At 33.5% G+C, this 12789-nt stretch overlaps 1 protein-coding gene across 4 annotated transcripts in view; it reads right to left on the reverse strand.

Annotated features, from left to right (window-relative positions):
• LOC124352951 (palmitoyltransferase ZDHHC16B-like) overlaps positions 1-12789 on the reverse strand; it is a 40607-nt gene that overhangs the window by 26983 nt on the left and 835 nt on the right. Inside the window, exons 2-9 of one of the 4 annotated variants that reach the window (XM_046802692.1) lie at positions 8959-9069; positions 8737-8847; positions 8479-8626; positions 7930-8121; positions 7484-7601; positions 6476-6678; positions 2100-2205; positions 1189-1310 (exon numbers count right to left, since the gene is read on the reverse strand). In XM_046802692.1, coding sequence (XP_046658648.1) covers positions 1189-1310; positions 2100-2205; positions 6476-6678; positions 7484-7601; positions 7930-8121; positions 8479-8626; positions 8737-8847; positions 8959-9069 — 1111 coding nt within the window. The remainder of the gene's footprint in view (positions 1-1188; positions 1311-2099; positions 2206-6475; positions 6679-7483; positions 7602-7929; positions 8122-8478; positions 8627-8736; positions 8848-8958; positions 9070-12789) is intronic. The other 3 variants (XM_046802694.1, XM_046802693.1, XM_046802695.1) reach the window with 3 other exon arrangements.

Consider the following 12789-nt stretch of genomic DNA (forward strand, 5'->3'; position numbering starts at 1 on the left):
TGAATCCTCTTGCTGAACTTGTACCTCTCGGCTATGAACGATGGTTTTGGATACAAGTGATCTTGAATCAAAGATACTAATGCGTCAAAACTTTTTGTAGACGGCTTATTGGGCGTGCATAAATCCCGTAATAGACTGTACGTTTTTACACCGGCAACAGTTAATAACGTGCTAACCTTTTTTCTCCTCCTTAATATTGTTGCACTCGATGAATAGTTCGAAAGCGCTCGATATAAGACGACCACGTCTCACTATTTTGATCGTATTCACCGATTCCGCCGATTATTCCCGACATTTTTGTGTTGCCCGGCAGTTCGATATTGTGTAGTAACGGCGCTAAATCCACTTCGTCATCCGACATTTACCACACGTGTTGTCCCGAAATTTACACTACGCGGCAGAATCGAACAGTTGCATTGCCCGGTATGTAAATTTAACCGACCTCGTCGCCATTTGTTATGTTTGTTCTAAATAACAGAACTTATGCCGGGGCGGGTGAATCGAAAATAAAGAACACTTTTACATTTCTTAAAAACACGGCCACACAAGGGGTGGTGTGGCAAGCGAGACTGGGAGTTGACTGACTACCGGCTCAAGGAATGCTCGGAACGAGGCAGTGACCAAAGGAGAAGGGGGTCAGGTGATCTCGAGTAGCCAATGCCGTTTATTCAAAATCATACGATTAAAACAGCCAACACATTACGTCATATGGGGTGAGGTGCACATGTTGCAAATATATCTAAACTTACTAGATAATGATACAAAGAATAATTCATATATAACAAATAAGTATTAAATAATTATATAAATATTTTGTTTTCTGTCTTTTTTAATCCTTATTCAATGACAAACTTAAAATACATATTAGCTTTAGAGATATCAATACTTTTATTTTTAAAACTTGGTGTGGCTTTTTAGGAAAATTGGGCAAATAATATTTGGCCTGCAAAGGGTTTAAAATTTCTTGTATAGTCTAATATTACCAGCAAGTAAACAAGTGACAAAGACCTAGCTAGCTGGCTACATCAAAAGTGGATGTATTAGGTAAGCTTTCCATTGCTTACGAAATTGTTTCCTCCATCACTAACTTGTTGATGTTCAAATTTTAAACTTTTCTCTCCACAAGCTATCAGATACACAAACGAGTTGGTAACATCAATGAAAGCTCATTTAGTAACTTAACACTACCTTGTTCAGTTTAGCCAGTCTCTTGGTCTCTGACTTGTTGATGTGAGCTTCTATACTTGTCTCTCCACGAGCTATCAGATTTGCGTGCCAACTGGAAAGGCAACCCAGGGCGACAAAAGCACCTGAAATAATACGGAACTAGTTGAAACAGGATAACAAATTTTTATGGAGAATTAACTCATATTCTACAATCTAAAAGAAATCAATTGTAAAACAAATATTAGGTTGTAAAGAATTTGATTCATCTACTCTAGAACTTTCATGTAGGACAAAATCCATACACACATGACAAACTCAATTTACTAATGCAAGCAGGTTGGTACCTTTTGAATTGTAATCCCAATAATTACATAAGAGCACACATTGTACTAGCAGTGGTAATGCCGATCACACTGCGAGATTTGTTACGTCTCTAAATAATTTCCTGTATTTTTTAACGGGTTATAATTCTTCACCAAAAACCACATGCAATCTAGCAGATTCATAGAAACACCTCAATGCAGTTTCTGCTGTGCCCGATAGAGTGTTGTGGCTTGTTTTTTTCCTTTCTATTCAGTTATCATTTCGATACTGATAAAAACGCTTGGAGAGATAAAAGACTTTGGCTAGAACAACTACCTAGTAGCTGCTGAGACAGGATATGGATGTGCCACGAGTGAGATACTGTGCTCTATATCTCATAATGCTTTGCAACTTTCACATCATTAAATACCTCTAGAGTAAGATGTGTTTAATTTATAGACTGTTCTTGTATCAATATAAAAATCTAAAAAAAGCTCACAAAGGTTTGAAATAGAATTAGGCGTGCACTGATAAAAATTCAAAATTTCTTAAAACTAATTCTTATAACTGTATTGATGTACACTATTTTTATTATAATCCCGTTTTAGTGACATAAATACTTGGTTTACCACTGCAAATGAAGGCCATAAAGATGATAGACCGTCGACGCCACATCACCTCCGGTGACTGACTCGCAGGGGGAGATCTGCTCTCCATCTCTTCATCCCATTCTACCTGGAATGTCAGGAGTAAATTACTGCCATTTAACAATAGGTTGGACTCTTTCATAAATTACATTTGTTATAACCACATTAATTTTATCGGTGAGTCTTATAGACACATATTTTGCCTAATACTGGTGTGAGGACTGCCTATTTTGCGTATTTCCAAGCAGTTTTTCGATATGGTTTGATATTTTGGGGCAACTGCTCAGGAACTGAAGACATCTTAATTCTTCAAAAAAAAAAACTATTAGAGTAATGACTAATTCTCAACCGTTGGAACATTGTAAACCACTTTTTATTCTGTTAGAGATTCAAACGGTTATCAATCTATATATATTTGATTTAATTAACTATATTCTAAAAAATCCGATTATTTTAAAATTTAATAACGAAATTCATTCATACAATACAAGAACTAAAAACAATTGCAATTGGTTATCACCGCCTCAGTAAAACCTTAAATAGTCACATGTAACATCGCTGAAAATCTATAATTTTTTGGAACCTCTGGTAAATAAGTATCCACATAAAACCTTCACTAAGCTTTTTTATAGTTGGCTTTTGAAACACCCTTTCTATAGTTTAAACGAGTTTTTAGAATTAAAAAACATTACATTTTAGATATATAATAATTTTTATATGTAAATTTTGACAATTGTTTATTTACTATTTAATTTATATATCTAGGCCTAGTTTATTTTAAATTAACCTTCACTGACTAATTTATGCTATTAAAGCACTGTTTTTTTCTTTTTTGAATGTTAGTTTAAGTTTAAATTATTTTGATAAAATTGTTTTATTTTGACCATGCCCTAGGCTGCAATATGACATTGTCAATGATTGTAAGAATTCGAACGACAAATAAAGATTTATTTATTTATACGATATTTTACATAAAACAATTTTTAAGACCGGAACTTCAAATTTTAGATCAGATATTAATTTAATTGTTGCTTCTGTGCATGATCTAAAACTTTCAATCTATCTAACGTTTTCAGATAATTATTTCTTTCCATCATTTTTAAACACTTTTTGAAGTTAAAATAGCTCAATACTAGAGGGTATGGATGAAAACTCAGTTTATATTAATGTTTTAATGTAGCTTGTTACACAGTAAAAATGGCCCTCCCTGTATAAGCTTTTGTGGTTGCAAGATATAGGGTTTAATTATTTATAAACAATTATATTTAAAATGTGTTGTCATCCTAATCCTAATAATATTATAAATGCGAAAGTGCCTTTGTTTTGCTTTTACACGTAAAATTCAATCAATTGTATTGAAATTTTACATGAACATCCTTACGGTCCTTGTGTATGAATATAGGCCTATTCTTATTTCAAAAACCTCTCTGGGCTACACCCCACTGGTCCTTAACCCTATAAGTGGCAAGCGCTGTCACAGCCATCGCTTCACATTTAAGTCTGTTGCTCCGCAACCGTCCATTATTTTTAGGCCTAGTTTCAACTATCGTATTCTCTATGAAATTTCCTATACATATCATATAGTATAGTGTGTATTCATGTTACTAATGTTTGCTGACTTAAATAAATCCAACAGTTTTCGTTTGACCTGGCAGCAGACAAGAGAACAGCTGTCTACTCGTCTCATCACTGTTTTGTTTGGCGACTTTGCGTACTGTTATTGTCAGTATATTATTGGTTATCGCGTTGTTTGTGTTATCGGTAAATGTTTAGGTTATTCATTCGTCATGGAAAATGTTGGGGTACTTTCGGATTATACCGACCACACCAGTATGAGGAACACAAACATATACATTTATAGAAAAAAACATTATAGAACGAAAAGCAACTCTTCAATTACAAAATTACAAACTTACAACGATTATTAATTGTTAATGGGTTTCCTGTGACGCCCAGAATGCAGCAATATCAAGGATGAGTGAGTGTAATGGATTTCCGCCTTCAGCCACAACTGCCGGCCGCCACGCATATTTTAGATTTAGGCAACTAGTCATGATCTTGTAAAAAACGAATGGCCCCCTCTTCGCTCCTGGGTAAATCCCAAATTCTCATAGTGTCACCCATCACTAATTTATTACACACACAGTAAAACACGGAAGTACAACAAAGCGATGCACTCGACAGACACTTCGGCACGAAAGTACAAGAATGCGGGTGCACCAGCTGAAACGGGCGGCGAGATTCTGTAGTCACGTTATCTACTAGACCGCTCGACTTTGACCTCTGTCTGAGGATGAGGAGGGGTTTGCGATAAGACAATTCCTGTTTTATATTTACGAAATATACTGTGCCATGATAAACTAAGCCACTATTATAGGCCCTACACTACTGGGAGGAAAAGACAAGCCCCTTCTTTCTAGTGACTCGGAGTAAAAAAAAACCACTTTGTACATAGATTTAGTTTTTCCCATCTAACTTTTTTGTTCTTGTAAATAGAAAAAGATGTATAGGAAGTAATTTGTTTAGAATAAAATTGTGTATATTCTGTGAATTTGACATTATTTTTTAGCTCCAGTAGTTTCAAAGTGACGGACAGTAGAACTTAAAAATTATTTTTTCTAAAAGAAAATTTTTACACATCTACAATGATATTCATCTGAAAATAAAGGTAAGGAACCAAATATTATATTTATTCTTATTCTATAGTTCATAAGGAAAACAAAAATATATAATGTTGCTAGGTTATCACATAGACAATATTTTCTAAAAATACGTTTAACGATCAGAGCAATTTACCCGAAAACGGCCTGCCACTGAGACCACAAATGACCGCCACTTATAGGGTTAAAGTAGCAAAAAATCCCATCTTAGTCTCTAAAGTTGTGAAATTAATTATTAGAGCCTGTTAAACATAGTTAACTGTTCTATGTAAACATTGTTGTATGACAGCACAACAATATGTTTAATTAATTTCTCCACTATTTCCAATTTGTTTACATTAATTTATAGTGTGTCAATTCTTTAAGGAGTAACCATTGGTTTTCATGCAGTTTTTAGATAAAAGCAATTAAAGGTAAGTACTCATCTTCGTTAAAAAATGCCCTAAAACATAATATGGTCAGAATTTGGCTCCAAAGAATCCTTTTGAAAAAGTCAGCAAGAACTAGGCTAGATGAATGTTCGCTGAACTATACTATTGAACTAATGTACCAATTCCAGCTCTGAATGTTCTAAAATATTTAAAATATTGTTCAGTTTGTAAAGAAATAACCAGGTAAATAGTAAGTAAATAGCAAATATTAAGTATTACATATAAAAGACAAAGTTATTATCTAACTTTGACTATACATTCAAAGACTGTTATAAAAACCATCTTAATTGCCTTTTGACAGAAGTAGGCTTCTCAGACCTATGTATGTATATATATTTTCTTGACTGGGGAAAAATGCTAAATCAACTATGGAACCAAAAATACTTTAACCAGAGTGAATGACAATGGCCATAAATACACACTTTTTAACATATTTTCTTGATCATGGCAAGAAGGCAAACTCAACATTGACGTCGGAAATATAATTCACTCAAATTGCTCAATTAAATAGGTGTAAAACCTACAAAATTGAGTGCGAAGCCACAAAATATGCTATTAATATTATAAATACGAAAGTGGCTTTTTTTGTTTGTTTTTCTTTTATGCATAAACTATTTCACCGATTGTACTGAAATTTTACATGGACATTCTTAGTTAGTGTGTCCCTGGGATGAGTATAGTCCTATTCTTACTTCAAAAATCCCTCCGAGCTACGCCCTTACGCGCCTATTCATTATAAAATTTAATAAAACTGAAAAGTTTGATTACATTTTACTATAAAACAAGACAAATATTTCAAACTAATTACAACACTGTCACACGATGAAGAATAATATCGAGACACGCAGTAGACGCGTACGCACTTGTGATAACTGGGAAAGCAGTAATACACGCCATAGATATATGTGGGTTTTGGCTTCGTATGAGATGCATAACTGACGAGCAGGTGGTCGGAGTTAGACAAAGGGTGCTTGCCTCCCCCTACTGCAGAGTGAAAGTCATTTATAAATACTTCCTTGGCAACTGCGATAAGCACGGAGCATGCACTGGGCATTTCGAAGGCCTTTTGTGAACTAAAAAACTCTCCAAGATAAATAATTTATAATATCGGATATAACTGTATTGGCCTTTTGGTCAAAGTCTACCATTCTAATATATCCGTCTACGGCATGGGGAGGGTTAAATATTTAGAAGTTCTGAATAATACCTCCTCCCTTGTGATAGTTAGTTAAGATGGCAACTATAGTACACCTTCAGATATACTCACAACTGGCTCAGAGCCTGAGTTGTTGAAGCGCACAGGATGCCCGACTAGTTCTTCGTCATCTCCCTCTCTCTCGCCAAGCCACACCTCTGTGTAGGCTAGCTCAAAGCCAAAAACCATGATGAATAAAGTGCTCGCAACTATAAAAATCATGTACATGTAGAAATAGCGGTGATTGTAATGACCCACACAGTTATTCAGCCATGCTGAAGGAATGTTAAGGCAAATAGTTTTTGATTTTGGCATATTAACATATTCTATAAGGTATTCATTTGTGTCGTAATACAAAATACAATAAAACTTATCAAAACATATCAGAGTAAATTTAAAAAAATTCTGATCCCTAACGTTGAGAAACTGTATACCACAATAATCTAAAAATTGTAAGTGCTGCTCTTAAAATACATGGCTTTTTCTAGAATGCAGCCTGCCTAGTGATTTTCAAAATATAAAATATAATAATGTTAAAACAATTATATTTTTGTAATACAAAGACTTTAGATACATGACTGGATTCTCTTACTTTCTTCTTTCTTCTAGCACAAAAGTAGTTTTTGGAAGTTTTTGAAAATTTTGTTAAGTAAAATTTGGGTACATGTTTTTGAAAAAGGCCTTTTTTAACAATAGAGTATTTTAAACATATTTAAAACTGAATGTGCTCAGGACATAAACAAAAGTTTTAGCAAATATTTCACTAGATTTTGTAGTTTGTTTTTAAGTTTGAAACAAACTTTTTACACAACAGAAAGTTTTAAGCGAATCAGTTTTTTTATTTGTAAATTTGCTAAAAAGATACATGCTGAAAATTTAAGTGGTGAACTGTGTTTCAAAGATTTTTATATGGAGTAAAAAAAACTGCTGATAGAAAGAGACCTTCTAAATTAATTATTTCATCAACTGAAATAATCTTCATTCTTTTTAAGTTTTGAAGTTGTCATACTACAGAATCCATACTCAAAACGATGATAACCTTATCACAAAGCTATAATCAACTGCAGCATAAAAGGATACGACAATGATGGTCCATCTTGAGGACACAGCGATTGCAGACAGAGCAATGATGAGTTCTAGGTGGCTTGGGGGCGATACACTTCTTGCAAATACTCACAGCTTCTGGGATCAGAGAGTCCTGTACAAGTATGTCAAACTGGTCACTGGCTGATTCCATTTTTCTGACACAGTGACTGAACCAACCAGTATGAAGATACACATAATTAAAGCTAATGAAGTAAATTTGATTTATTTTTATTAAATGAACCACACAGATTAAGAAAACTTATACAAAAAGTTACTTTAGGGGTATGTATTAGTTTTTGAACATTATGTTTGCGGATATCCAGCAATAGCGCTTGAACAAATATGACTTTTTCGCTGGATGTCCTACAGTCACCAATTCTAAGGTAAAAGCATTTTTACAGTCATTAGCTGCAATGCATAGTCTACAAATGAGGTTTTACCTGAGGTGGGTAGCCAGGAGGTGTTACGACTCCCATGTAATAATGGAACAACGTGTTGACGAGAAGCCAGTGACCGACTACCAGCAGACCCACGGTGACGTAGCAGTTTCGTTCCCACCAGTACGGTAGTCCAATCCAGTAACTGATGACAATGACTGCAGACATCAATGTCACCACACAAGCCACGAACAACTGGACCAAAAACATGAAACTTTTGGTTACTATCAATGCACAAATAAAATAAAATCTATTCTACTGAAATTTAGAACTCTCGCTTTCAAACAGGAGGAGGGAGCTCTAGCTTTCTATTTTGATGGAGGAGGATAGAAAAGATCTGGAAATGGAGGTTTGTGTCAAATAAGATACCCTAAAAAACTACCAATTTAAGAGCAAAGTTACGAATGTTTAAACAAATTTTGCTACGGTAGGTTGGTTAAAACTGTTGCCTCTAATATTTGTCGCCAATTATTATAAACAGCAACATTCAACAACTTAGGAGCTTATCTATAATAACATAATTACTATATAGCAATAGTGTTTATTACTCACTGGACCCAAACATTTTGTGAAGTTGTCAACAAACCAGATCATTGGTTCCATAACAACATCTGCGGCATAGCTTTGGTCCAGATGTACATTGCAAAATAAGGAGAAAAAACATAACTTTAAGTAAATCCAGTAGTCGACACACTTTGACCTAAAACAAACAGAGAACAACTGATTACAGTTTAATATCAATTTTAAGAGCAAATTGAAAAAATATCAAAACTATTTTTTCATTATTGAAACTGTGAATTAATTCATCACCAGATCGTTAGTTCCATAACATCATCGGCATAGCTTTGATCCAGATGTAAATTGCAAAATAAAGTGAAAAAACATAACTTTAAGTAAATCCAGTAGTTGACACACTTTGACCTAAAACAAACAGAGAACAACTGATTACAGTTCAATATCAATTTTAAGAGCTAATTGAAAAAATATCAAAACTACATTTTTCATTATTGAAACTGAGAATTTATTTATCACCAGATCGTTGGTTCTATAACATCTTCGGCATAGCTTTGATCCAGATGTGTATTGCAAAATAAGGAGAAAAAACATAGCTTTAAGTAAATCCAGTGGTTGACACATTTTGACCTAAAACAAACAGAGAACCACTGATTACAGGTCAATATCAATTTTAAGAGCAAATTGAAAGAATATCAAAACTACTTTTTTTTATTATTGAAACTGAAAATGTATTCATCACCAATGATTCTCAAATATTGTTATTTTAATAGTATTGTTCTCTAATTTACTTTGCTAACAGTTTTTTGCTTGCTCCCATTATATTTTACTTGACATGTATCATTTCTTTCGTCTCATACCACTCTACCAAGTTTTTAAAACATATTTTCTTTGATTGTCCGTTTTACCAGTTGTATAATCAATTAAAAATAAATAAATATACCAAAATCTTTTAGACTAATTTAAATTAATCATAATTTCTTCAACTATCCTAAGAAAGTGTTTTATACAATCCTGTCCTGGGATGTGTGAGCTCTTATCCACTAAACTAGACCCCTCTTTGTTTCATCTTGGTGCTTTAAATCATTGAGTGTTATGCAATTATTATTTCTTGGGTCCCAGTATTGTTTTAAACTTTACTCATTATGTCTCTCAGGACTATTTCAAAAATTAGTCATCTCCAGTTTTATCGAGCCTGTTATTTCACAACAGCAAGTTTTTAGTTGAGACATAGAGATATGTGTTCAGCATCTCTTACAAAACAAAACACAAACTCTCCTGCTACAGGATACCCTATTTCTACAAATATTTCTCAAAGAAACATATGCACAGAGGGCTTTTGTAGAGACATCAGTGACATTGTGACATTTTGAGGCATTTGAGGGAAAATGTGCGTCAAAAAAGGCCTGATTTGTGGAAAGACAAAAACTTGCTGTTGCATCATGACAACGCTCCAGCTCACGCTTCCATTAAAACAACATGGCTACCGTTTCACATACTGCCTATTCACCTGATTTAGCTGTGATTTTTGTCTTTCCTCTCTTCCCAAAATTGAAAATGCATATGAAAGGTCACCGTTTTTACAGTGTTGAAGACGAACAAAAAAAAAAAACACAGAAAGTTCTCAACAGTTTTCCGGAAAAGCCGTTTTTTTTACACTTTCCCGTCAAGAAAAAAAACACTGGGTTCATTGTATCAACTCAAATGGAGCTTATTGCAAAGGGGATATTAGGCAATAATAGTCCAAGTAACAAAAGAAAAATTAAAAGGCCTAGTCTGGTAAATTTTTGATACCCTCTCGTTTATCATACCATAGTAAAAAGGTATCATAGAAGGGGCAGAGTATGATAAATAGCTTCAATTTTTAGAATATTCATTGGTACTTTAATATATTAAATAACAAAACTATCAATCGATATCAGCAACACATCTAAAATACTAAATAAAAGTAATATGTTTAAAATTAAAACAAATAATTGAATAAATATAATTGCATGTCATAAATAATAAAGGTCATAAATAAACAATTAGGACAGGTAATAGGACATTATTTAATTACATAATAAAGAAAACAAACATTTGAAACCAAGAAAAATACAGCTAATCATCTCTCAAATTCATTTTGTTTTCTAAAGATAACTATAGTTTATTTTTATTTATATGATCAAGTTTACAAAAAAATGTGTTTATGATCTGAAAATGTGTTTAATGTTGGTACATATGATTCAGTTATTGTTCAAATTAGTTAGTATCGGTTAACTATATATCAATGGGCATGACTTATCTATATATATAAAAATGAATGTTTGTGTGTTTGTCCTTTATAGAATCGTAAACTATTTGACCGATCATAATGAAAATGTATATGTATTTTTTGACGGAGAAGGTTTATATACTATGCCTATTCATGTATCTCGCCACCAGACGGTACTGCATATGTTAAAAGTTTTTAAAGCGCCTGCACACTATAAACTGCGATTACGAGATAGTTACGTATATTAAATAGCTAAAAACTATTTGAAGGCGTTAAGCTTTGATGTATATTTGTCTTCAAAATACATTTCTGGTTGAACTTAAAGCTTGAGTGTTAGACCACTTTATAATAAAGTACATGTACGTAGACAATGGCTATAAACATACACTTTTGACAGATTTTCTTGATCGTGGCAACAATACAAACTCTACATTGTCGTTGGAAATATAATTCACTTGATCCAGAAGTGCACATACACGGGCAAAGCTTACGAAAAGCGTGCGAAGCCACCGGAAACAGCTAGTACTATAAATATTAACAATTCTCAATAAGTCCTTGATCCTCTCCACTTTCATAATGAGATTGCAGACATTTGCTTTCTCTACAGGACATTTATCAGCGAGGTGGACTGCTCCAAGTTATTATCCCTCATACAGTTCAAAATCCCGCTCAACACAAGATCCCAAGACCTCTTCATCAAATGCTCACCAAATGAACTACCTACAACATGTTCCTATCCCAAGACTTATGAAGTTGGGCAATGCTGTCTTCCCTATGTCGACTTCTTCCAGAACCACAGAAATACCAGTTTCAAGTGTAAATTTATTTATTTTATATATTTATTAGCTTTACATGTGTTAAGAAATACATGAAGTGAACATGTGAATAAAATTATCAGTCAGGATTGGAAGGGCATTGAAAAGTTTCATAGCGGAGTAATGAGCTACTTTTTTGTATAGTTAAGTCTATGTATTGGATACTGGTAATCAGTAAAGCGCAATGAGTAAGTAACCAGTACAATTATTGAGAAATATTATTACATTATTTTTTAGAAAAACTAGATATTCAAATATTGGAGGAAGTGTTCAAATTTTTTTTATGAACATTTTTGTTTGTGAGGGAAAGAGACAATTGTCCCCGCACTTTGTCCTAAAAGGATCTTTGCGCCTCCCTAACTTATATTTGTATCCTCAGAATCTGAGACTTTTACAGAAGCCGGTCAGATTTCAGGGCTCCTGTTCTCTGATGTCCTTGGGGCTGAGGAGATTGATATGCCGGGGCTAGGAATCTTTTCCGAATTTTAGATATGGCAGGTCAGTTTAGCCAAATATGCTCTGCTGATGACAGTATCATAGTTGTCTGACTCTGCAATAACTTTGATAGTAAAACAGGCAGAGCTTAATTTGCCAGCCAAGTATGACAAATCATCATCCCTTCATTTCAGATTTTGATCGACTACCACACCTAAATATTTCACCGATAACATTCTTAATGTGTTCAAATTTCACTTCGACATCAGAGCTTTGTAGTGTTAAGTGTAGTGTTTCTCTTATTGTTATTTAATAAGAGCCCAATTATAGTAAACCAATTTTGAGCTTCTAATGATGTTAATTTTGGGTAGGGTACGATAAGCGGACCCGGTTTTTATATCGAAATTGGCAAACGAAATTACGTAATCATAACCATCGATACTGATTAATTATTTTGAACGATTAACTATAATCTATATCAACAGCTGTAAACACTTTCAAATAATACATGTAAGGTAATATTTCAATTTTACATTTAAGTAACATTTGATTATTAAAAATGGCAGTCAATTTTAGAAAACTACACAACATTGTTTTGAAAGGTGATGACATGTTTTTCGTGGCTTCAACATGTTTTTCGTGGCTTCAACATGTTGGACTCGTACCGAAAAACCCATTGTGTGAAATGTGTGGGAAAGAAACAACTGTACTTTGAAAGAAGCAAATATGGTTGTCTTCAGTTTTCCTAATTTTGGTTATAATAATTTGTTTGATCACTGTAAATATTAAATTCATATTTTAATTTAAAACATATGATTGTTATTGAGGACTCTAGATACTTTTATA

This window comes from Homalodisca vitripennis, chromosome 1 (genome assembly GCF_021130785.1).
Source record: "Homalodisca vitripennis isolate AUS2020 chromosome 1, UT_GWSS_2.1, whole genome shotgun sequence".
Taxonomy (NCBI): Eukaryota; Metazoa; Arthropoda; class Insecta; order Hemiptera; family Cicadellidae; genus Homalodisca; species Homalodisca vitripennis.